Source organism: Lissotriton vulgaris, unplaced genomic scaffold (assembly GCF_964263255.1).
Source record: "Lissotriton vulgaris unplaced genomic scaffold, aLisVul1.2 SCAFFOLD_380, whole genome shotgun sequence".
In the NCBI taxonomy this organism is placed as follows: Eukaryota; Metazoa; Chordata; class Amphibia; order Caudata; family Salamandridae; genus Lissotriton; species Lissotriton vulgaris.
In genome coordinates this window covers 675,454-702,965 of record NW_028253590.1, presented here as the reverse complement: position 1 = coordinate 702,965, position 27,512 = coordinate 675,454, and the positions used below count along the sequence as shown (strand labels likewise).

General features: G+C 45.8%; 1 protein-coding gene across 1 annotated transcript in view; it reads left to right on the top strand.

The window, feature by feature from the left end:
• The window catches only part of LOC147660915 (uromodulin-like), a 705,518-nt gene that overhangs the window by 606,290 nt on the left and 71,716 nt on the right, over positions 1–27,512 (top strand). Inside the window, exons 16-18 of the mRNA XM_086951433.1 lie at positions 7,836–7,995; positions 8,092–8,176; positions 20,672–20,725. Of these exons, the coding sequence (XP_086807559.1) occupies positions 7,836–7,995; positions 8,092–8,176; positions 20,672–20,725 (299 nt within the window). The remainder of the gene's footprint in view (positions 1–7,835; positions 7,996–8,091; positions 8,177–20,671; positions 20,726–27,512) is intronic.

Genomic DNA, 27,512 nt, shown 5'->3' with positions numbered 1-27,512 from the left:
CGGAGAGATGGTTTTTTGGCCGTTCCGTTCTCCAGGACTTCCTGGTGTGATCTTGGTTTGCAGGCCCACCACCGGGGTTGGTATGCTGGGGTATCTATTCTAAGGTAAGGAATCTAACTAACGTGTTTCCTTCAGATGAACAAGTTACTTACCTTCGGTAGCAATATATCTGTAAGAAACATTAGTTAGTTAGATTCCTTACCACCCCACCCATCCTCCCCGTTCTGCGAACTGATATCTAAGGTTAAGGTATCTCTATTTGAGGGCGCTAGTTTAATGGCACCAGTGTTGGTTACTTGCATGGCTCTGCGTTCCTGGCGCAGAAAGCTATGTACAGAACTGGCGTCAGCGCGCGAGGGCAGCGTCTAAGTACTCGGACGACGTCATCCCGGCGATCATGACGCTGACGACGGACGCGGAGCCGCAGACGACGCCTACCGATGCGCAGGGGTACTGCTGACGAAAACGTTCCGGATCCAGTCTGACGCCTGGGGATATTCTAAGGTAAGGAATCTAGCTAACTAATGTTTTTTACTGATATATTGCTACTGAAGGTAAGTAACTTGTTCTTTTAGAATTTTCCCTGAGCCTTCCCCCTCATGATAGAAGGGTAGTTATAGTTAGGATCATGCTTCCATAGGCAAAGCATTTTTTGGTTTGCTTATAGCTTTGGTGCTGTTAGAGAATCTTCACAAAACCTTTCCAAAACTATATCATCCACCAAAGGTCCTTTCTGTACAGTTTTGGTGTGATCCGTGAAGAGGGTACCAAGAAAAAAGCGGCGGTCCCAAAACACAGTTCCCGCATAAATTTTTCCATAAGACAATTAAACTGCGATACTGCAAAAACTACTAAACGGAATGACACCACATTTGACCGGAAGCAAGATCTTGGTCCAGAATGTATACCTATTGTGATAAGGTGTAAATCCATTTAGAAGTTTTTGAGCACCTAATGCTGAAAGGCTTTGTGCATTTGACACTCAAAGGATCCACGGAGCCGACAGATCTCAAGATGCGATCTGATTGACTGCCACCATATCAACAGAGAAGTTGTGGCAGCCATCTTAGTACTTGGGACTCAGTCCTAAGAAAATGGTTTAAAAAATATATAAGGTGGGAGCGTAGGAATGCCCTGCCCCCCTAGGCCTGGTGGAGTGGTCCCAGAGGGACACTAAGTGCATCCAAGGTTTTTTTTAATGTTTCCAATATTCCAAGTGCAGTGGATCAGCAAATCTGTGGCTAAAGTTTAAAAAAAATTACCCCTGGGTGCTGAAGTGCTTTTAAGGGGATAGTGCATGCAGGCCTTCTCCCCGACCACCTTCAGGCCCCTGAGAACCCCATGCCCCTGGGCAGCATTAACATAGATGTGTGGGGGGGTCTGGCCCCCTCATCAAACCTCTACAGCCCCGGGGATCCTATCCCCTGGGCCATTATCATTTTCCCCTTGACTCTCCAATTTTATACAGTTCTCACTATTATCACTTTCACTTTTTCATGCACTGCTTTTCAGTTGTCAACACACGCCTTTGCTAATTGATATACTTGCATTACACTGGGCCACACACTTCGTTTTATAATTTCAGAAGTGGTTGCAACACAGACTCTTCATTGCGTGAAGAGGCCCAGATGATGACAAGGGCGGTATAGAGCGATAACTGATGGGTATTTTTCACACTATGAAAATATCTTGTTGTATTCCAGTCACACACAGGATACTCTTTTCTGTAATACGTTTAAAAAAGGAATGCATAATGTTATTAGAAAATACAAGGCCAATCAAATCCCATCAGTAAAAACCTATTAGTCCTGAAAGAATTGCTCTCAAAGTTGGCTAGATCAGCCATATTCTAAATTCAAGACCTAACTGAAATATAAGAATGTTAGCTATTGAAATCTCTTTTATGACCCATGCACAATTTGATCACCTCTTGCTTGATTATTTAGGTATATGATTCTAAGTGAACATTTATTTTTGTACAGTTACGTTTTTTATATAAGTAATTCCAGCTCTAATGACTAAAAATCCAAAAAATCTGCTACAAATGTGCATTTCACCTACAACTTGTTTAGCAAAGCATTCAACATTTGCTCGATGTTATTGTAAATGTAGCTGAAAACCAAGTGGAGATAGACAGCACACTTGCAATTAGACTGCCAACACCAGTCCAAGTCAAAATAATTGAATTTTGCCTACTCATTAATGATTAAATGTTGGCTCAACAAATATGGGAGGGCAAGTATTGAACAAAGTAGGGAAAGTGCAGTCAGAGCCTCATATTCTATTCACAAACATTAAGTTGAGTAGGCATAGAAAGCTACAGCAGATGCAGGTTTCTAGGCACACTCCTGGAAAGGTTACATGCCTTTCCATGCAGATTCCCATTCTCTCTGTAAAGAGTTCCCCATAGTGGAAAGCTGGTGGTGGTAAATAGCCAACCTTTTCCAAGTTGAAAAGAGGAAGAATAAGAGACTTGACTTTCTCACATACATGCATATTTGTGGGTGTTTCCAAACTTTTAAGGCAAACCATGTGTGGAAATTCCCACTTCCCACCCTTTGGGATTTAGGCCAGCTGTGCACTCTGGACTTGTAATAGAAATCTCTGCTGCTGTAAATGGATTTTGGCCAGCCAGGATTTCCTGGTTGGAGTAAGAAGGTAAACTCGGTCATAAATGCGTTTGTGAATATACCCTATTATGTTGAACTGAAGAAAGTGTCAATTTCCAACATGTTACCTTACCGCATGAAACAGTTACATATGAAATCAAGATCTCCATTCTATTTATCCAATCTCTCCTATTTATTTGAGGGAATAAAATGGATTATTGTTTTTTAAACAAACTTTGTTGAAATGGCAATTCACATCCAATATACATAAGGGGGTAAATCTCATCATACATAAACGGATGCAAACACCGCCCCACATTGTATTACCAGGAGTACAGTACACCCCCCAAAATAAGCCCAGCGTCTCCCACTGAGCTGCATACTCAGTTCTAGCTAAATAAGTAGGTAATCTTCTAACACATCTATGCAATTGGTGGAAGGCGCCTTGGTCATGCAGAACAAAACACCCCCCTCCCCTCCTCTTCCGGAACCCTATGGAAGCTACCTCCCTCCTGCTTCGCTCCATGCACTGCACTGGTTTCTGCGCACTGAGGCCGCCAATGGACAGATCGAGTTGGGGCACCATGTGGGGCAGCACCCATTCCTTCCCCACGCTTTGTGGGCTCCAACCTTGTCTGTTATGACTGACCTTCATCACCTGGTGGCCTCCTGCAGCCAGAAATCACCCCTAGGTCAGTGCACAGGGCAACTAATCTGATTCACAACTTTTTTCCGCATCCTCTCCGGCCCTCACCTCATCTGTCAACGCCTCCCAAGCCCTCACAAAATCCAAAAGCCTCCTACCCTGGAGTGCCTCCCTTAGAAACGTGCACCCATCCTAGCACGCCCACGGAAATTAGGTCAGCCCTCCAGTGTTCCACCTTGAGGCTGACAGCGTCTTTCCATTGCATTGTGATTGGCTGCTTGGCTAGAACCTAGGCCAGATCAATGAACCAGGACGTTACTCTATATTTAGCCAGCCAGGGAAAGATCCCCAGCAAACATCGCCTATGGGAGAGGCTCAATGTGCACTCTGTGATCTCAGTGAAACACCTTGGACCAGTGAGAGGTCAGGTGGACACAGCTCCACAGCATGTGGGGTAGATCGCCATCCCCCGCATGGCACCAAGAACACTCATGCACTGCAAGTGGGAAGTAGGTATTTAGCTTTTGGGGGGTAAGATAGGCCCAATGAAGAATATATTAGTGATTGAGCTTGAAACAGGGCATTGTGGGAAACCGTAGGGGCAGCTTCCCACATTATGAGCCAGTCGCCGTCTGACAAAGGAGACCCCAAATCAGTCTCCCATCTCTCTTGCAGGTGAGTGAGAGGCAATGCCATGTCTGCTCGTAGCACTTCATAAAGCTCCATTACCAGCTGCCGAGTGCATACCCTGCAAAATTAGGGCAAACAAAGCAAACAGAAGGAGATGATGGACAGAGCTCTGAAACTTTTCAGACACTCACCCCCAGTCACAGATGCATGGAGAATGGACAAAGCCAAGTCACACTCCAGAAAAATCTAGAGGGGAGGCAGATAACTGCCTAATCCCAAAAACAAACACCCCAAGATCTCTGCCCTAGGACAGCAAGGCAACATCCCCAATCTAAACAAAAACACACAAAAAAACAGTCACTAAGGCATAAAAACCACCTACTTTGCACTGTATAGGGCAACAGCGGTAAGATGCACACCCAACGAAAGGAGAGAGTCCCGGCAGAGCAACTCACCATTCAACCAAATACCCTGCAGAGAACATACACCCCTATTGAATGCCCCCCTCAGACAACTGCCCACTCTGAACAAGGAAGACAGGTGTCCCCCAAGACTCCCCCTTTTCCGCCCACTCTAACACCAGGCCAAAGTTTTAGTGCAGATCATCAGCAGCCTTCCGAGTTACATGCAGCAATTCCTCACTATGGGCGGTGTCCAGGGTGGAGTCCGTACACAGCCCCAGTTCATGTCCCCCACATCATTTCTGGAAAGTGAGGACAGTCTCCTGAAGTCTAAAGTTGTGAGCTTTGCAGCCAGATCCAGTGCGCCCTGATGATCACGCTGATACTGAGCCACTGTAGGTGGGCTGAATCACAAGCATTTAACAAAGGCCCAAGTCTGGGACATTGCGCACCGCCTACCGGCGGTTTTAGCTCCAGCCAGTTCCAGACCTTTTGGGGGTCCGAGAACAATGTAATCCCCTGAGAAGTGAATACTTGAATTCTGCCAGGGTACAGGTTGGCATATCTAATGCCCAAGTCAGGATGCAAGACCCTCTGTCTCTGAACTGCCAGGGTTAAGTCAGGGAAAATCATAACTTTATGTTTTTTAATTTTCAACTCAACAATGGCCCTGGCACATTTGAGAATGTGATTGCGATTCTGAAAATGGTGGAGGCATGCAACTGTTGGCCTAGGCACCTCATCCCGGGGTGGTGGGGGCGCTGTCACTCAATGCACCCTAGGCAGGGCACAGAAAGAAACACGCCCTGCAGGAACACCACTCACCTGAGCCTGTCCTCCAGGAATGTTACTGTCTATTCCCTCCACACTCTCATTGAGTACCACTGCTCAAATATTGTTCTTGCACCAAGCCCCTCAGACTCTTCTGACTGGACCTTCAAGACCTAGATCCATTCCAGTAGCTCCTTTAGTTTTATTCTTCAGATCTCCAGCGGCACTGACACCTTTGTGGTCCCAGTGGGATGGTGCACAGTGGGCATACCAAATCTCGGCCCTTTGAAGCAGGTGAACAAACACAGTGCAGCAGAGTCCTATGAAGGATCTCCCCAGGGTCCGGTCACTGCCTCCGCCTGAGAGCGAGCCCCAGAACAATCACCAAATACAGCACAGGAGGGGTGAGAGCTCCCAAGTACAAAACAGTAGCAGGCAGTGGCACAAGCCGAGTGAACGAGGTCCCAGTACTTAGTCCCCTTGCAGCCCTCACATATAGCAGGTGGGAACCCTGCTCGTAATGTAGGAGGATGGCCCAACAGTGCCCAGGGACAGCGAAAGTCTCCCGGAAGTCACAGGGAGGTCACTAGAAGCACCAGGCCTCAGTCCCTGCCACCAGGCAGGTAGTACCGCACATTCACCAGCTGCCTAGGTAAATCTGCTTCACTGCATCTCCAGGGCCGGTGACTTTCAGCACCCATCAGCTTCAACAGCACTCCACAAGCTATCAGTGGGTAGCAAGGACTCCCCAGAGCTGCACATGCCTTCCTACTTAAATCAGCACTTAGGTTGCAGTCCATTACTGCACTGTTAGGCCTCAGACACTCGATCCACTGATCCCCCAAGCCATCCCACAAGCCTCACCCCCATGGCCAGGATTCCGAGGGAAGCACCAGGTGGTGCCAGCTGTCAAGCAGGATGTACAACCTGCGTCAGGCTCCCCAGGCGATCGCCGCTGCTCTCCATTGCTCCAGCTTGAGCCGCCTACCTCCTCCTCTGAATTGCCTCTTCTTATTACCTTACAGGGTGCTCCCGGTCGAGCATTGGTCAGGGACCACTCCGCTCTCCACCTCTAATGCACCGTGGCAGGGTCCCTTGCAGCTGAATTAGGTTCTTCGAGGCACGCCCCAGTGACTGCTATATCCAGGCGCCACCATTTGTCCTCGGAAGCTTGTTTCTGGTCCAGGGAAGGCATGGCTTGGCAGTTAGGGCTGGACTGTTCCCATGACGCACAGGGTCAGACTGATTTGCATATGGCCATGTCTGAACTGGGGTGGTGTGGAGTGCAAAAAAACGATGGATTTGGGCCCAGATCTCTGTACTGGGGTGAATGTATGACATTGTTCTGCATTCTGTCCATCACCTGTGGTTTTTGCATTTGTCACCCTGAGTGGGATGGGTATGCTCAGACGTGAGTCCCATGCACTCCACACCACTGGATTCAAGCAAGCCGGGCTGAAGACGGCTGGAATGCCAGAAACCGGTCCTCGGAAGCTTGTTTCCGGTCCACGGAAGGCATGGATTGGCAGTTCGGGCTGGACTGTTCCCATGAGGCACAAGTCAGACTGATTTGCACATGGCTATGTCTGAACTGGGGTGGTGTGGAGTACAAATAAACGATGGATTTGGACCCAGATCTCTGTACTGGGGTGAATGTATGACATTGTTCTGCATTCTGTCCATCACCTGTGGTTTTTGCATCATTTGTGTGCAGCCTGGATTGCGGAGGCAGTCGGATTAGCCGTGCGGACCGGAGAATACAAGATTGCACAATCTATGTCTCTCAGTGGGAGAGCAGGGGTATTAAAGGCCGCCACAATACCTCCAAGCTACAAGGGCATCAAATGACATCAGAATAGGGCCAGATGAGTGAGCATCGACGGAAGGTTCATAATCCACGTCTCAGCCCATCTGCGTCAGGCCACGGCCAACTCAATAAAATAGATTATTTTTCTACGCTAAGAAGGTTAACAAATCTTTGAATAGAGACTGGCTATGGAACCTATTTCCTCAATTTAGACAGACAATAAATTATACTTTATGATAGCCAGTGCTAGGTTTTCTATACCAAAGTAAAAGTACATGTCCACCGAGTGATGTAGAAGAATCCTCAAATAGATAAATAAAAAATTAAAGTAAGTAAATTAATGGTTTGTCTTGGTGTCTCCTATCTGTCCGTTGTAGCAATTTGACCTCCTTTAAAAGGTAAACAGGGTGACTTAATCCATATGGAGTGAAGTCTTTGTCCTACAGGTTGTGTATGGATCTCAGTAGTCTTGACAGACCCATTGAACTGTTTTAGCAACTCAGAACAGGATTTTCAGCTGAATGACAGTTATTTCCATGTGAAAGACATTCCCTACTTGCACTGCTCAGTGACCCACAATGTTTCATTAAGTGCTTTAATCCCTGCAATATCCTACTATTTCTTTAACCCATGGTCTGTGTTCTGATAGAGCCTTAAACATGAAATTCTATCCAAAACCAAACCTCTAAGAGGGTTTTGTGAGTTATACCAATTCTTCTAGCTTTTGCATGCAAGATGTAGACTAAGGGGCAAAATCGTGGCTGGCCACTCACAGTTTAAATCCTTCAAATGTCAATAAATTGAGCACCATTGATTTGGGTAACACTAACAAACCTATTATGAAAAGTGGAGCAGTTTTAACTATTGCAATGTGTCTGTTGGAGTTTGTACTTTAAGAACTGAAACTGATGTTTTCTTATTGATTACATCTTCAAACGAGTGCCCAAACTTTTATGATTCTGTTTCCACAGCTGTCCAAATCCTCAGGATCATACTGTCACAGTTATTCAGAATGGTGGCTATTCACTAGGACAGTTCTCTGTCCAGTTGTTTAAATTTAATAGTTATTACAGCTATGTTTATATGCACTGTGAAGTGAGCTTCTGCGACTATGACACCGACTGCACACCAGTAAGTACCAAATTGACAACAGTAACATGAATTATTCCATGTAAATGAAAAATGGCCATGGTCCCTATAACAGACGTTTTGCTTTTTTTTAACTAGTATTGTTCTGGGTCAAGAGCTCTCCAGATCCCTTCTAATGCAACAGGAAATTATACACTAAGGATTGGGCCAATCAAAAATTCAGGTAATCTATGTTTTTTTTACTATCACTCAGTTTGTTATTTGTTACTTGTTGCTTTACATGGACTCATCGCCACTCTAGATTGTGTGTTCACTTTACTTCCTTGAGTCTTGTATTTCATCACAACCCATGAAGGCTGTAGAGGAAAGCAGTTGTTGATCTCTGGCTGGGATGACATAAAAGCGAAGAGCTTAATTCACAAACATTTCAGGAGTAAGTTAGGAGCAAGCCATACTTGCCACATGAACTCAGCAGTAGGTCAGGAGTACTCCAAGAGTAGGCCATTGGAATCTTAGTGTATTTGTCCAGTGTTCTGAAAATATTTTCATATGAAGCTAAATCTAGTGTTCCAGGAATTTTCTACAAACTACAGAAACATTGTATTCAAATGATTGTGTAACCGAATTTAGATGTCAAGTTTGAGACTCACTGACAAAAAAAATAAGTAAAATCAAATAGAACACCTGAAACTCAGAACAAAGCTTAGTTATATCAAATATTGTTCTTACAAGATCCTGTTACAGTTTTGTTGGCCTATTTTAAATACACATTATACACATTGCCTGTAGGGCTCCCTTTTTCATCCTCAGTCTTCACAATGCAAGGAAGGATCTCACCCAAGAGACAGGTAGTGTTCAATGCTGTGCACATCACACAATACCCATACAGAACACCAAACTAAGGTTTCTATCACTAAAAACCATTTTATCACTGCTACACCACACACCCTCTCCCGTCCTCTTCCCTTCCGGTATACCCCATTCTGAGGGAAAAATGTTCCTGTTTTCTGTTGTCAGAAGGACATGGAGCATCTTAATTAAGTTAAGTGCTTATGCTTATCTTCTGTTTGTTTTAGGGTTTTAATTAGTGCTTATGAAATAAGCTCTATTTAATTACCAGGTGTTGCTCTCTTGCTGGTCCTGCTTTGCTTGCTGTAGCGGCAAGTGAAGCATCTGTCGGTTGAGCACGCGGCATCAGAGGGCCTTGTATCAGCAGGTGTCCTTCGGCAGACTGTTCTAGCTTTCAGAAAGCGGCTTACAGTAGAGGATGGTAATTGGTTTGAACTGAAGTGATATATGTTGGCTTTAGCTCAGCAGGCCATTGTTGTTAATACCATGGATGGGAAGAAAAGTGTCTCAGAGAGGCATTATATTGATGATGGTAAAGCTGGACCTTCCAGAATTGAATTTTTCCCCTGCTGAACTGCAAGATGCTGTTGACAAGGCAGTATCATTGCATGGTCATGGCAACAGCCTCACCTGGAGTGATACAGATAGGACCTGTTCACAAGTTAAACTTACACGTGAGCAAATCTACTCATGAAAGATTACTCTCACACTTTGTTGAAAATGTACAACTTTAGGCTAGTCACCATTTCCGAGAGTAAATTTACTACTCAATGTTAACACCATCTCCTAAATTTAGAGGGTGAAGCCGAATTTCCAACTATAAATCTGGGCAAATCACTTAATCTCCCTGTGCCTAACAAAAAATTAAATGTGTCCTTGTGTAACATAGCGATACAAAAGGGGATGATGGACTGAGCGTTTGAGCCAATCAAACACTCACCCCCAGTCAACTGATCTGGGTTTAATCCATCACCATTCTTTAGCTCACTCAGCCACCCCAGTTCAAACATGACCATATGCAAATCAGTCTGACCCTGTACCTCATGGAAACGGTCCAGCCCGAACTGCCCAGCCATGTCTTCCCTTGACCGGAAACAAGCATCCTTTTTTATTTATTTATTTATTTATTTATGAAGCTTACAAAGCGCACGGCTACCCCCAGAGGGGGTGTCCCGGCGCTATAGACTGCTGACTTGGAAAAAAGAAGCACTTTAGGAGATGGAGAACAACCAAGTTTTCAATTTACTACGAAAGAGAGATTCAGAGGGAATAAACCTAAGATCTAGTGGGAGGCTGTTCCAGAGTTTAGCAGTCATTACAGTGAATGCTCTACCGCCCATTCTGGAGCGGCGGAAGCGAGGAACAATCAAGAGACGTAGGTTGTTCGACCACAAGGATCTGACCGATTGGGATAGTGCAAGTCTCTTTCTCAAGTATCCCGGGCCCGACCCATTAAGGGCCCGAAAAGCAAGAGTCAGCATCTTGAACTGAATGCGACGGGAAATAGGAAGCCAATGTAGCTTCTTACGGTAGAATGCGACGGACTGACGGTAGGGGATATTGCCTATCAGTCTCGCCGCCGCATTCTGAACGATCTGAAGACGTTCAATTTGGTACAAGGGGGCACCGGCATAGAGGCTGTTGGCATAATCCAAATGTGACGTGATCAGGGCGTGGATGACAGTTCTACGGGCATCCAGAGGAAGGTACGGAAAGATCTTTCTAATCATACGCAATTTCCCGAAACATGCTGCCGTGACCTTATTAATTTGAGCTTTACAGGAAAGAGCGTTGTCGAATTGAAAGCCCAGATTACGAGCTGTTTGGACAGGAGTAGGAGGAGGATTGAGCACAGTCGGCCACCACAAAATAGCAGGTAGGGTAGTTTTCTGATTAAAAAATAAGACCTCCGTCTTATCAGTGTTGAGCCTGAGATGATTAGAGGTCATCCAGGAGCATATGTTGCCAAGACAATGGCGAAAACCGGCGAAGCTGGAGTCAGAGTGATCTCTAAAGGAAAACACAAGCTGAGTATCATCAGCATAAGAGATCACTCTGACCCCCCAGGACTCCACCACCTTAGCCAGTGGGGCAAGATAAACTTTAAAAAACAGGGGGCTCAGCGCAGAGCCCTGAGGCACGCCACAAAGGAGGGGTTTACCCTCTGATTCGAAAGGTTTAAGAAGAACCTTCTGAGTTCGTCCTTTGAGAAAGGAGCCAATCCAAGACAGAACGGCGCCACCCAATCCAATCTGCCTCAGACGATCCAATAGTATCTCATGGGATACCGTATCAAAAGCGGTGGATAGGTCGAGGAGGACCAGCATGGCCTCCTCGCCCCTATCCACACACTCCCGGATCGTCTCAGAGACCTCTAAAAGAGCAGTCTCAGTACTAAAACCAGTTCTAAATCCCGACTGCGAAATGTGTAGCAGTGAATTGGTTTCTAAAAAATCCGCCAGTTGTAACTGCACAGCCTTTTCCAGGATTTTCGCCGGTTTAGGGAGAAGGGAGATGGGGCGATAATTACAAAATTGCACCGGGTCCGCATCCACTTTCTTCAGAATGGGGACTAACATGGCCTCCTTCCAAACAGTCGGAAATTGGCCCGTGCACAATGATGAGTTCCAAATTGAGAGAAGTGGTCTGACCAAAATGGGAGCCAGGTTGCCCATGACCTTAGCAGGGACCGGGTCTAAAGGGGAGCCAGATTTGCACTGGGTAAACAGAATCAGTGCAGACTCAGTAGTAAGCTCTTTAAAGGACACCAATGACGCTTTCACAGGGTCCCTGGCACAGGAAATAGAGGGGGTCAAAACAGAAGAAAAAGAAGACGTAATGTTGTCAATTTTGTCTAGAAAGTACACCGACAAACCATTACATAAAGCCTGGCTAGAGGAATTCTGAGGCACCAAAGCGGGAGGCTTAACAAAGTCCTTTACAATATTGAAAAGAGTTTTTGAGGAGTTATCTGCATTCTTGATTTGTAAGGCAAAGAAGTCTCTCATCGTGGACCTTTTTAATTTTAGAAAGTTTTTTAAAGCAGACTTGTAAATAATTTTAGACTCTGAATCATAAGTTTGCCGTCATTTGCGTTCTAATTTTTTGCAGCGGCTCTTTTCCTCACGCAGGGCAGAAGAGAACCACGGGGCAGATGGTCGGGATCTTGCGGAGATGATAGGTTGTAGGGGTGCGATGGCATCAATGGCAAGCAACAGAGCAGAATTGAACTGAGCCACGCTTGTGTCAATATCATTAGCCAGTGGGTCTGGTTGATAAGAGAATAAAGGATCTAAGGCAGTACAGGTAACTTTATGCCATTTTCTCCCGTACTCCATACCAAGCGCTACCGGGCTAGGTACCGAGGGAAGCGTGAGATCAAAAGGGATAAGGTAATGGTCTGACCAAGTGAGGGGAAGGGAGGGGTGTACTGTGATACCGGGATGATTGGAAAATATTAAATCAAGAGTATGGCACGCTACGTGAGTCGGGCCCTGAACTAATTGGTTCAGGTTCAGGCCCTGCAAAGTCTCTAATAGTTGAGTAGCTTGAGAGCATGAAGAGTTTTCAGCATGAAGATTGAAATCAACAAGCACTATAAAGTGCGGATGTTTGAGGGAATGATCCACTATCAGGTGTACTAGTAGCATTAAGGAGGGGGCAGAAGCGTTAGGGGGGTTATACACTAGAATACCAGCCAGAATAACAGCAGCCGAGTCTGAGATGGTGAAGTACATGGCTTCGATCAGCCCGATATTCGTAAGTTTCCTGATAGTTAAATGAAGATGAGATTTCAAGATGATAGCAAGACCTCCCCCAGTTTTTCCACCCTCTCAATTAATACCCATCAAGAGATAGCCAGGGGGAGTAGCTAGATGGATATCAGGTTTGGAAGTGTCTTTTATCCAGGACTCAGTGAGAAACAGGATATCCCAGGCATGAGAGACAAGTGATGTCCAAATCTCGCTAGCATGGCGAGGGAGAGAGCGGCAGTTGACCAAGCCAGCCTTCAGCGTCAGAGGGCGAATAGAGCGCTTGGCCAAGTTGGAAAGTAGAGAGGCACGTTTTCCCAATGGGGGAAATGCAAGATCACAGTGTGGGCATTAAAAAGAGCGACCCTCCAGATTGCACGGGGAGCAGCAGGGGGTCAGCATACACGTACCTGATCTCAACTGAAGGAGCTGCTCTCTATACCAGCAAATATGACTGACCTCAGAGCGACAGACAGGGGGAGTGGCCCTGGGCACGGGCCAGGCGCGGACGGGCGCAGACGGGCTTGCCTTTGGCGTGCCTTCGGCGCGCCACTGGCGCGCCCGCTGCGCCCGCCCGCTGTGCGAACGGGAAGTCCATCTATTTTTATACATGGAGAGGAGGGTGGGAGGGCGTCCAAGAGCTGGACCTCTACCCTGCCTTCCCCTAAGATGGCGGCGGCTATCCTCTGCGTGCCGGCGTCAGCGCCTCAAATCGGCTGCGCCGGTGGGACCGGTTTCGGATTCATAATCCTCATCAGCCAGGCTATCTTGAATCCAGTGGCCAAGTGAGCAAGTGACTCACGTCTGAGCATACCCTGCAAAAAACTTAGGGCGAACAAAGCAATACAAAAGGGGATGATGGACGGAGCGTTTGAGCCCGTCCATGCCTGGACCGCACCCAGCGCCAGAACCCCTGTCCCCCGCGAGCGCCACAACACCTGACACCGCTACAATGCCAACACCCTCCACGCACTCAACGCCGGCCAATCCTCCACCTGCTTTCAGGCCACTCTGAAGATCACCAATGGGCCCTTCACCGGCCGAAACTGCAGCTACACCTGCCAGCGCACATCCTGCCCACCCCACCAAAGCAGACCACAACCATCTCAGATGCATACTACACAACACACGCTCTGTCCACAAGCACGCCGTCGAACTCTGGGACCTGATCGATTCATCCTCCCCAGACGACGCCTTCCTGGCGGAGACCTAGATGAACGTCTCCTCGGCGCCAGACATAGCCATAGCCATCCCCGATAGCTACAAGATCACCTGCAGGGACTGAGACAACAAACCAGGAGGAGGAATCGCCATCGTTCAAAGGAACACCATCAGAACTTCGACTAGCACCGAAGATTCCATCAGAAGGGCCAAACAACTACACTTTCAGATCCATGTCGATCACAACACCACCCTCAGAGGAACCCTCGTCTACAGACCCCCCCGGGTCCCCGACCACAGTTCAGCGACTCCATCACAGACCTCATCAGCACGGACGCCCTTGCTTCCACAGACTACATACTCCTCGGAGACCTGAACTTCCACCTCGAGAACACAAACGACAGCAACTCCACAACCTTGATCGACAACGTTGCCAACCTCGGACTCAAACAGCTCGTCACAACACACACCCACTCCGCCGGACACACCCTTGACCCCATCTTCTCCGCCAGCATCCATGTCACCTTCAGCCACACCACCGAACTCCACTGGACCGACCACCACTGCATCCACTTCTCCTTCGAGAAGCACACTCCTCCTTCCTCCCTGGCTCCCTCACCAAGGACCCAGCCACCGCCAAATCCAACCTCCACGAGGGAATGCACACTGTCGCAGAGTGGATGAAGACCAGCTGACTGAACTTTGACAATACAGACATCCCCATCCTCGGCTCCACCCCCTCCACATGGGACGACTCATGGTGGCCAACCACTGTGGGAACTGCCCGACACCTACCAACCACACTCGCAACCTGGGGTTCATCCTGGACTCCTGCTTCAACACCCTCCGCATGCTCCGCAAGATCTACAGATGGATCCCCACCGAAATCAGAAGGACAGTTACCCAAGCCGTCGTCAGCAGCAGGCTGAACTACGGCAAGGCCCTCTACGCAGGAACCAAGGCCAAACTCCAGAAAATACTTCAACGCATACAAAACACCTCCGCACGCCTCTACCCAAAATCCCTCGCCACAGCCACATCACCGCCCACCTGAGAGACCTGCACTGGCTCCCAGTCAACAAGAGGATCACCTTCAAGCTCCTCACCCACGGTCACAAAGCACTCCACAACGCCGGACCATTAAAAAAACCTCAATTTAAGCTCTGTGAAGGATCTCTTTAGGGCCACCTTAGAACTAGGAAAAGAAGCCTCCTTGGGTCCTCCCATAATCTTTAATTCCCCATTATCCTCAAGGTCTATCTGACATACTTTAGCCAGGGAAGAGCACTAGGCCCCCAAAAGACTAAATACTTCCTTCAGCCCTTGTTGACAGGAGTGTAGCTCTAGGGCAGCCCATATCCTTCTCCAGTATAGGATTGGTTTAAAACCGGACCCACCTAAGACTGGTCTTAGCCCCACATACAACGCAGTGGCGGCAGCCACCTATCTTAAGTGGTAGGGTTATCGTGTGGCGGGGTGGAGAAAAAATATGAAAGTAAAAAATAAAAAGACTTGCTGCTTCTCTCGTCGGACCGTAAGGGTATGGGCCCTCAGGGCACATGCTCCACACCCAATCCAGACGCTGCTGAGGAGTATTGGGATTGGTCTGAGTTGCCTATTTGCTTCTCAGACGGTGCATTGGAGCCTGTGGGGTTTTTCCAGCTAGGCTGTAAAATGCAGCTGGGTTGGAGAAATATAAGTACGCATGTGTGTTTGGCAGCCTAGGACGGCCGGCCGGCCGGCCAAACACATATGTGCACTTATAAGTGCACACTAATCCTCCTCCCTAACATGCCGACCCCATTCTATACTTTTGAGGGGCTCAGACAGACAGCATAAATAAAATGATAATAGCATTGTGTTATTATCATTTTATTTATCATCTACTGGTGCGGGCTGTGGGGTGATGCTCATCAGCCATTATGCTTCAGCCACCCCTGATACAACCTGACGGAAGTATTAGAGTACTAATCGGGAGGTCTAGCAGCTGCTGCAGGAATCGTCTCTCCGAGATCACAAGGGCAATTGCATCTTTGGGGCCCCATAACTGAGCCCTATAGAGAGCATCACCCAGGGCTTGGTGTTCATAAATCTTACTTACCCGCAAGATAGGTCTGGAGTAGGAGCCCATCTGAACTTTTGAAAGCCCCCCATGCGATCTAATTTAAATTCACACCTTAAGATGTGTGTGGTCCACTCCAAGTGCTCAGTGAGGGTGATCCCAAGGTATTCAATTATTTGCACCTGCTCAAGAGGTTTTGCCTTCAGTGTGGGGTTTGATCTAGTATTAGGACGGGGTTAAGCACCATATATTTAGTTTTTGCTGCATTGATTTCTTAGCCCCTCAGTATACAGAAACTATTGAATTTATCTATAATGTACTTTAGCCCCATAAGAGATGTGTACAAGAGGAGCGCATTGTCTACAAACATTAGGGTGGGGACCTTCATATTAGCTAATCTAGGGGCTTCACTCTCATATTTGGTGGTGTATCAAAACATTGATATAGCGTGTGAAAATGGTTTGGGGAAATAACACAGGCCTGTCTGAATCCCCTCTTGACAGGAAATGTCTCCATCAATACTCCCAGTCGACCCCTTCTAACTTGGATAGAGTTGTGCTTATGAAGCCTTATGATCATGCCTAGGGAATAGTTAGGGATCCCCAAATTGGCTAACACTTGCCAGAGCGTGGACCTGGGCACCAAAATTGAAGGCAGTTTGTAGGTCCACAAACACCACATATAACTGCCGCCCTAAAGGGCTGCAGTTTTCCAGTATGACAGCTGAAGCCTAAACACTTGGTCGATGGTGGAGGTGCAGTCGTGAAAGCCATCTTGTAATGGAATTAGTATGATATTAGCCTCCACCCAATCCTGTAGTCTATCTAGAATGATTCAGCTGAACAGCTTTTGTGTACTGCTGGGCCTATAGTTGGTTGGTAAGAGAGGGAAGCCCTTTTTGTAGATTGGTATGAATTCAGCCCCAGCCCATGATGGGGGACTGGGTAGCCCATTCATAATGGCGTTAAAGTATAGTGTAAAACATGGGTCCCAGACATGAATCCCAGCAAGAAACAAGTCTCCTGAGGATCTTGTCTATCCCTGATGCCTTGTTGGGAACTATCTTCTTTTTTGCTGAGCCCACTTCCTGGTTCGCGATGAATGGATATTCTATGCTTTCAGTTTCTTCACCAGACCCCAGGTCGAGGGAACACATCTCTGCTGGGATGGAGGCACAGTCTCCTGCCGCCACAGTATATAAGACAGTAAAGTGTTCTATCTAAGCGAATGCAGCAATATTGTTGCCAATGGGGCAAAAACCCTCCTTACCCCCTGTGGCTACTAGATTCCAAGCAGTGCGGTATTCACCCGCTTTTGCTGAAGCTAAAAGCCCTCCCCAAGTTCCTTGATCCCATTTCTTTTTTGCTTCAGAGATGACTTTTTTGTAAGCCACCCTCCTAACCATAACCATCCCTTTGTCTTGCTGCTTAATAGTAGCAATTAGGGCAAACTTTGCATTCATGCAAGATTGGTTAAACCAGGAGGGAGGTCTTCTCTTGCTTCCTGCAGATGTAGCTTCAATGAAAAAAATATTCTTGAGGCCCTCAGACATTCACTCATGTAATTCCCCAATCTTCTGTAATGACTCACTTTGAGTTCGGACCAAATCCATTCGCAGCAGGTTCCAAAGGATAACCTCCAATAGTTTGTACATTTGATCCAACCAGATCTTGTGAGTATATCATGGTTCTCTATTTTACTCTGCACCTATTAGAAGATAATGGAATCCTGCCTAAGTGTGACTGCCATATAAATAAGACATGGCCAAAGTCCTACATCTCTCAGTATATAACCTATAAAACTGGTACTATGAATATGAGTAAATGTGTGCTTCCCATCTATATCAGAGGAGGGTCTTCCATTACATGTGCTAATGAAATGTAATGTTTTAGAACTAACATGTTAAACTGTAGGGCTGGGGGGACCAGTTTCTACTAGGGGTGTTGTTAATTCAGGAATGGACCATTCTCTATCATCCTCCTGCGTAAGAGCATTAGTACTACTGTCCAATGGCTAAAATTGGCAATTAAAATACCCACCCACAATTTTGAATACTCTTTCTGGTAGAGAGGCTAGGTGTGTTGACACTACAACAGTTGGAGATTCACTTTTATTCCACACAGGTCAAAGATAAACAGTGTAACGTATATGACTATAGAGGGGAGAATGTTAAACATATGCATAAGATATCATCGAAGGCGCTCACAATCTCATTAATAACACACCCAAAGGTGGCGCTGACCCAAGTCACAAGTCCCCCTGATGGTCTGCCCATACCCTGTGTAATTGCTTTGTTGCTATAGTTAGCATATCCCACATGATGGGGCTGCATGTTTAGCCATGTCTCTTGGAAGAGACAGAGGGTGTGCAGATCTATCTACTCGGATGAGGAATACTGTCCTCCAAATTGCAGGAAAGACAGGTCTCTGGAGAGCCACAGCCACAGTGTTGCTGACCCTCGGGAAGTCCTTAGGACGACAGGAGCAGCAGACCGGTTAGCTTTGTTGTGGGCCTGCTGATGCAAAGGAGTGACTCCTTCACTCTAAGGGAGATTTCATCAGATGCCCTTGATGCCCACGGGTCTTCTGGAGAACCTGAGCAAAGCACATACACAGACAAGTCAGAAGACTTGAAGAACAGCAAGACCAGGAGCAGTAAGAGTCTTCTTTGATGCAGTATCATTTCCAGGAGCTGACCAATGAAGTCCAATTGTCCAGATGGTCGAAGAGTGTCTTGGCTTCAGAGGTGAGTCTTGTTCCATGATGAATCTGAGGACCCCCAACAGGGGAGCCCTTAAATACCTAAGGAAAGGGTTGCAACGACTCTGAGATCCCTCTTAGAGGAGGGGCTGGACACAGGGAAGTAATTGTCCAGTTTCACTCCAGAGCGGGAACCAAGGGTTCCTGAACTGTCTCAAACCAGAGAATGCAGGAGGGCACCACTTGTGTCTTAAACAACAACGGAGTGTATGAGTGTAACTTAAAAAACCATAGACCCAAAAACAAAATGAAAAAAGTGTGTCAGTGACAGTTTATTCCTGGACCCCAACCTTGCTCAGGTAGTCCTTTATTTTTTATATATTAAGCATGCCTGGTCCTACTAGTCAGGAGGCGTCCACCCTTCAGTGCATTTTGTTGGCGCTGGAAAGCGACCCCACCCCAGCCCAATATACTAAGTCCTTTGTCGGAAGTGGTCACACTGGCCTGTGACAAAAAACCTATTGTTTTATCCACCCCAGCCCGAACTCAGCTCAGCAGCAGGAGGACAGAATTGTGTCTGTGGTCAGTGGCAGCACTAGCTTGATGGCAGACCCTGAAGGGCTGTAACCAGACGTACAGGGGGTTCCTCTGAGGAGCCCCTCAGTCAATGGGATCATACGGCAAATACCAGAAACGGTGTTATGGTATGATTCCAACATGTTTGATTCCAAACATGACAGGTTCAGTGTAGCCATTATGAAGTTAGACATTTCTTAATGGCTGGTGTTCACTATATGTCTTAAAATGGCTGACTGCACTCACGAAGCCTGGAGAATCGACTCCGGGGTTTGTAGGTGTGTCCTGCTCATGCAGGGGCACACTCACACCTATAACCAAGCACCATGCTCTTAGGACAGATAGGCCTTCCACAGGGGTGACTTTTATGTTTTAAGTTCAGTGACCTCAGATATAAGGAAACTTATTTCTCTTCCAGGGGATACTCATCAATAGCCATAAGCACTGAATAGTCACTGCCAACGTGCGGAGACCCTGAAGCACATAAAACATATATATTATTTATACATTTAAAAGTACAAAATACTCTAACGCATACATATATATGTATCAATAAATCAAGCCTACCAGCAGTAGGCTAAAATGCCCAAATTGTATTAAAGTTTTCATTTAAAATACCTATATACACTTAGCAGTTCTGTAACATAGAACATGCACACCTTAGACTTTAGAAATATAGCCTTAATTTGAAAGGAAAAAAGGGAAGGGCATTAAAAACGATAACAGAAAAAACTGACACCATGCCTTTAAGACCTCCAAGACCTCCTGACTCCAATCATGTCAAATAGGTGACAGGTCAGTTATTTTTTCCGGCTCCTTCACTAAGGATCCTTGAGCCCTGAGCTTTCCTTATTGACAAAAACATTCTCTTCAACTTACAGAATTGTATCTTCACTCGACGGTTTAAGGTCCCTGATGCTTTTAACCAGTTTTCTGACTGAAAATATATTTTTTCTCAGTCAAAAATGCCATCTCTGTGGCAGGAAGATCGCTAAATCAGACCCACATTCGCTCTGTATAGCATAACAACTCTTCATTTCTACCCTTTAAGCACAAGCACTTTCTAATGAGCACGCTGCTGTGGTTTTTGGAGTGACTAATGTATGAGTATAGTGGACGTATAGCATTATTATAAATTTAAATCTATGTTCTGGAATACTATAGCATTCTGTGTGATGATTTTTCGACTCGTGTTCTCTCCCTGTTATCTTGTAAATCTTTTTAAAGTGTGATTCAGGATAGTTGAATTGAATTGTTCTATCCTTTCTGTCTGTAAGGACCATTGTTTTCTGGTTTAACTAGTACCCGGGTCTTTCTGATTCCCTTTGTGTTACTCCAGTATTTTCTAATGGATGAAGATATAAATCAGGCACTTGGCCCATGCACTGCTTGCATCAGGATTGGAGTTTCCCCGTCTGCTCACAAATAGGGCCTTACTCTCCATATCATGACAATTTACTTAATCTACATTGGATTCGAAACATTTAATAAAATTCATAACCATTTCACATGCCACTTCCTGAGAAAATTGACATGTTGAATAGAAGATATGTGTTGAGTACAAATTTTCATTGCAGTCTGTCCTGGCTGTTGATATAATTTATTCTTCTGTTTTTTAGACTATGCGCAAGTCAATGTGTCAGTGCCTGAGGCTCATCTTTCTGTCTCCTATGGTAAGTTTGCTTTTTGTGATTAGAAGTTTGATCAATTTGTTAACCTTTGTAAATGTTTTGAGGATTCTCATTTTTATTTTAACATAGTTTTATCTGTGTGCTAATTCCTTCTTTAATATGTGTCTTGCAATGTTGTCTTAAGATAGAACACTGTGAAATCAACATGTCTGAAAGTTTTCCAAAAACTGATTATGAAAAACATGTTTTTGTATTTTCCTTTTCAATTCTTCGGAGAATAAAGTGATGTATCAATAATAGTTAGTCAGTCCCAATAGGTTGGAATAATTCCTTAAATTAATGTATATTGGCTCATGTAAACTTTAAATAGTTAATACAAAATCAGTAGGGCGAGAGAAGCTCCATGTCCACTGGTTACGGTGTGGACCATGGACGTATTTAGCAAAGTTAATATTTCCCCAATGGCCCTCCAACAGATATGGTGAAAATACGTGTAATGATAACATTTAAATGATTTCTGGATCACTATTTTATGATTTCCTGTTGAAACCTCTAAATTGGTTTTCTGTATTTGGAAACAATGTCCCTGATGCATAGTGAGTTTTCTCTATGTGCATCTAGGATATTATAACTTAGACGGTGTTACCAGGCTGGGATAAAGGTCCACCTTAATTAGTTTCTGATGTTGCAAGGAAGGCCACATTGGAAAAATGCATCACTGGAGGGTCATTTCCAAAAGAAGAACCCAATAAGGTAACATTATTTAAAATGAAGCATCTTCCCAACTCTTTATGAGGAAAAAGAGCCAAGATGTGAGCAGAAAGAGATATTCACCAATTTATTGTGAATTTCATTTTGCTGCCCACCTCTACATGTCCCACGTTAAGTTAAACATCACACTATGTAATTTGTTGGAGTCCTCAACTTCAGAGCTCTATCGCTTAACAATAGTAATCATAGATACCCTAGTTTCCTTCTATGCAAGTAATCATCGAATAGCTCTGTCTCTTTCCTTTCTTTTATTATCACTTATATGTCTAAGGTTTTTTATTGGCTAGAGAGTGTTGGGGTATAGTGTAAATAACAATGATGAACAAGAAACAAAATAAATCATCCATCACAAGGAATTATATTTTTCCTTCAGAATGATTAGACAAATAGAAAAGCAAATGATGAATGTTGAATCTTAGCCTTATGTGGACCATAACGAAACAACTAGTTGTTTAATCTGTCTTTCAGGTTGTGAAATGGGGTGATTCTGTGATGACCAGATTCACAGTAGACATCAGAGTTCTAATCCCACCATATTCACCTCAAACATAAGTTCTGAATGAGGTCTAAATCTTGTAATCCTTTAGCACTTTTTTTTAGGAAAATTGCTGGTAATTTCTCCATCACCCATAAGTGGCACATCTTTGTCACCACACTTGCATCGCGGGAGGGTGGTTGTATTTCCAAATCTGGATGATCATCAGTCATGCTGCAAGGAGCATGTGGGTGGTTTGGCACTTAGCATAGATAGTGTTGCACTATCCCCTTCACCCTCAGTATAAACAAACACTAACACCAAGGAATGTAGTGGAAGAACCTTCCCTTTTATAGCTTATATGTTGGCTGTAATTCCAAAAGGCCTTTATTAGAAGGCAAGACCATACAACATGTTTGAGCATCTCTTTCTGGTCGCAAACTCTTCGACATGCATCCAAGCTTCTATGTATTTTTGTTCCATTATTCTTGAGTAAGATACCAGAATATCAAGGCATTATAGGCATTTTTCTGAACATCTTTAAATCTTCAACAAATGAACGTCTTGGCTGCCTGTGTCTGTAAAATGAACACACAACACTTCACATTGAACTCACTGTAAAAATGCCTAAGTATTAATGGATGCTCTCTTTTTCAAACTCAGAAGTGGCTATCCAATATGCCTATACTTATAACAACAGGAGAGACAGGGCTGGCGATAACACTCCCATGCCCCTAGTCAGATCTGTTACAACAACGGAGGAGTGTAAACCACAGTGTACTAAATCAAGTAATAAACTAATAAACTATAAAACGCCGTATGTCAGGACAGGACAGTACCAACAAAAGTGCATCACAGGAGTGGCACCCACCTCACTAGTCAAGTTGTAACTGCAACTAGGTGACTGTATCCCACTTTGTGACACAGGACAGGGATCTCCCTGTTGTAGAAGGACCCTCACTCACCACTAGCTGGTGACATGCTTCATCATGGGGTCCCCGCTGGGGCGATCTAGTACCACCCCAGCGTGCAACAACGCCTGTTTTGCAGCGGAGCAGGATGTGGTGGATGCAAAGGGTGCCCAAATCAAAGTGTGGTGATAATAGGTGCAAAATATTTTAAAAAATACTAGGTTGTAGTCTTTATACCTGTTTTAATAATGTCCAACCCGTATTTATTAAAAAACAAGTGAGCGGACAAATAGGTTCTGTGTTACGAAACCAAATGTCCTTAGTAGTAGACAAAAATACTGGTCAACATGTTTCTGCTGTTATACTGCCATTCGCTCAGCATTCGTCAGGACCTAAAAATTAGACCCCCAGTGGTATGCGCGCGCTAAGGCGCACCCTACTGTGATGTTCGAAATGTGAAAAATATATAGGATATATAACTATCATGGGCAGTATCCATGATAAAGGTCAGGGCAAAAATGTGCAACCTGGCCCAAAAACGCCTTCGGGGCCGTATTCAGTCCCCTTCAGATGAAAACAGCGCGGGTACTCTTCACGCAGTAATTGATGCTTTACACGCGACTCCCCGCCTTCTGCCTACAGTCAGCACCGCCCGCCAAAATGCTGGAAATGTACATTGTGATAGGCACCGCGCGGTGCCTGCCACCTTGTGCATGCAAATGCAGGGGAGTACCATAGGTACCCCCCAAGTGCACCCCCCACCCCCCACAACGGGCCCCGATGGCGAAGACCGCATGCCTTTCCATGGCGGCAATGCCACAGTGGAAAGGCTGCTCTCCGCCTATATCCTAATATGGATGGCGGTGTCTTGGAGACACCACCACCATATTAAAGGTGTTTTCTGCCCGGTTGACGAGTCAACTGGCGGAAAAGTGACGGACGGTCTTTCCGTCCGTCGCGGACCCCCCAGCCATCATAATATGGCAGGGGGTCTTTCTGGTGTGGATGGCGGGCAGTTCACCCCCGCCGCGCCAGTGGTGGCTACCGCCCGCCATCCTAATGGGCCCTAAGTTCATTGGAAAAAAAGAAGCTGGAAAGCTATCTGAGCTAGCACCCTGCCCATGAGCATTGCTCTGCTTTTATTGCCTTGTCAACTCTCCTGGAGATATCAGTGTTTACCATTTTCAGCTTACGCATGATCTAACTATGGATAGGGGTCCCCAGACAGGTAGTTATCCTGTTCCAGTGAGACGCAGAATTGTGATCGACAGTGAAAATATTAGTACACTGAGAAATGTTTTATTATGATGCCATCATCAGTATGGAGAATGCTATTGGAATTACTAATCTGTCTGACATGATTTGAGCCTTCCTAATCCTAAAGGCCATTAGATTATTTTGTTTCTTCCCTTGTTCATAACATGGTTTTGGGGTTAGTGCATTTGCTATGCTGCCTCATATCAATAGACCCCTAATTTCCCTGTAACCTTGCTGAGGACTCTCTAAGCTGTACTGGAACAATCTCCGTAAAGTCCTGCCACCAGATATCTGTTGTTCCATGTCCTGCCTCATGTTTTGGGCTACCTTTATAATGATGGTGGTATGTGTGTTTAACTCCCCTACAACAGTACTTTTGCAGCATCCCTGGCCATGTTCCTGGACACCATATGCTTTGCACATTAGTGTCTAAAGGCATCTTATTAATACTTCTGAAAGCTATACTTATAAATGCTATTGCAACTTCCACCTTTGAGATGGGTGGTGTCATCACTGGGTAGTCTAAAACTAGCAACATTGTGGTGTGATCAGACAGGAATCAGTTTAAAATATCAAAATGACCTTCAGGAACAGAAGCCTATGAATCAGTGTAAGAAACTGGGTTGTTGGTTGAAGGAGGTGAAACCCAGCTCAGGCAACGGCCACAATCCCTGTCAGGGAGAACCACTAAAGTCTCAAAATTAACCTTTGCTCAACCCTCATGTAGCTTGGCGCAAAAGCAGTCAGGCAATGTACAAAGTATTTATGCAGCACGCAAACACCAATAAAGTGATAGCACAAGAAAAATCCAACACCAATTTAGAAAAATAGTCAATTTTAATAAATAATTTGACATCAGAATGCCACCAGAATGCCAACCAGTGTTATGAAGAACCAGTGTTACAAAGTTATAAAGTTAAAAGTGAAATCTATTGCCTAAAAGATCAAAGGACCTACCAGGGACATCTAGTTGTGCAAGGCCGGGCCAAAGTCGAATCTTATGGCCGAACGCATGTAGTGCGGTTTGGATGCAAGAAGTGGTTGGAGCCCAGTCTCCATTTACCTTTGGACTTTGAAGAAATATTGTAGAAAAATATCTCAGAAGGTAAAGTTTAGAGGGGCAAGGCAGCTGCCAGTGCAAAAAAACTCTTCCGCGCTAATCAAAGCTCCGCAACGGACGGAGTGCATTAAATAAATGCTGTTTGGGATGATTTTCAGTGCCAGATGCTTGTCCCCACTGTCCAATCAACTCAAATTGCACCATGCACAGCGCAAGCGGGCGCTGCTTCATTTTCTGCTGTCGAGTAAACGGACGGTTTCTCAATGCAAACGGTGGCGAACATACGCAACCACTCGCAATGCCAAATCTTACCACCTGCATTAGGAAATCTCACCAGGAGGTTGATTTTCCACCCTCTCAATCGCCAACTTGATGTTGACCATCGTGAACGAAGAAAAATCTCAGGAGGCGAGCTCCGAGTAATGCGGAGTGCGGAAAACTCTGCAAACTCAGCGAGTGGATTTCCCCTCCTAGGGTTAGTTCTGATTATGAGTTTGGTGGTGAGGGAGTGGGCCGCCACACCAGTGCCACACTAACACACATTATAAGCATGGGCGGATTTCGCAGATCCACGATCTGCGAATTTGCGGATTCGCGGATCCGCAAAATCCGCGAATTTACAGATTCGTGGATTTTGCGGATTTTTTCAATGGGGGGGGGGGTCTTCTGTTGAGTTCAAGTGCCTCTTGTGTGTATAAATGGTCAGAGCAGCAGATGAAGAGAAAGAAGCTCCTGGTCAAGGGAACAGCACAAGGATTGCGCTCGTGAAAGTCAAGGATACCAAGGCCTCTATCCAGCATCACAGCTGATTTTCGATGGTAGATTTGCGAAGAAGGCACACCTGCCCAGACTTGACGATGCTCACGATTGTTTTTGGGCTGATGAATGAGTCACTGAATTTGAGCTTCAACTAGTTCCAGAGACTATGTGTGTGTTACTATGCAATCGCCCTGAAGGGCGCAGGGGTCCCTTGATTGAGCTGTCCATCATAGTGGGTAAATGGCGGGAAGACGGTCGCCAGCCACCGCAAGTGTGTGAGCGGGGCCAAACGGGCGGGGCTTCCATGCGAGTTCACATGCCTCTTGTGTGTATAAAAGGTCAGAGACCGATCAGAGCAGCAGATCAAGAGAAAGAAGCTCCTGGTCACAGGAACAGCACGAGGATTGCGCTCGTGAAAGCCAAGGATACAAAGGCCTCTATCTAGCATCACAGCTGATTTTCAACGGTAGATTTTGGAAGAAGGCACACCTGCCCAGCCTCGACGACGCTCACGATTGTTTTTGGGCTGATGAATGAGTCACTGAATTTGAGTTTCAACTAGTTCCAGCGGCCATGTGTGTGTTACTATGCACACTGATGTGCGCACGGGTCCCTTGAGTGAGCTGTCCATCCATCATCCTGTAACTATTTTAGGATGGCGCCGGCAAGCTGCCAGCGCCATCCTAAAATAGTTACAACAACTTCAAGCTTGATGGCTTGAACATTTGCCCCTTCAAATCCGCCGCTCGCGGATTCGCGGATTTTTGGTAAAATCTGCGAAATCCGCGAGCGGAACGGATTTTGCGCTCACGCTTACACCTTAACACTCGACCGCCAGCTGGATTAGAAGTTTTCTCCTGGTATAGCAGGCGGACCCAGGAGTGACCCACGGCGGTGCCATGCTAAGGCTCATATGTGAGCCTTAGCAAATCAGGGCTGAAGGAGTACCAAAGCCTGTTCCTGAACAGCATACACTGTGAACTTCATGCCATGCAGGAACAAGGGGTGCAAGCACATAGGGGGGCACACCAAATCCCCCCTTGTATGCATATCCAGGTCTTGAGGAAAACACCACACTTTTCATGGCGGGCTCACTGCCATGAAAATTGTAGCATTGAGGAACCAGCAGCAGCAAATTGGGCACCACCGCCGAGGGATCACAGATCCCCGGCGGTTGTAGTGGTCCAATGGTGGTCTGAGCACCAAACTTATAATAGGGTGGTCGAACCGCTGGTGTAGTGTGCCGCACAGCCACCTTTTTGTAGTGTATTCCCAATAGGCTCTGCGCATTGGAATAATATATCCTATAGAATTGACGTAGGAATGAGGTCGACTAGGTCTCTATCGAATATATTAAACTGTGAGTGCCAGCCAGCTTAGAGGTCACTAGAAACTTTCTCGAATAAGCAAGAAGGGATTAGTTTCTGACAACCGCATAAACATGACAACTTTGTTTCCCAAGAATAAATGTATCTTTAGAGTCGTGGAAACAATAGATAGATATTTTACTCAGTCAATCGTGTATGCTTTGTTTCATCAGAGTTGCAGAGAAATAGAGAGACGGGCGTTTTCAATAAAAGTATTTATTGAACAGTC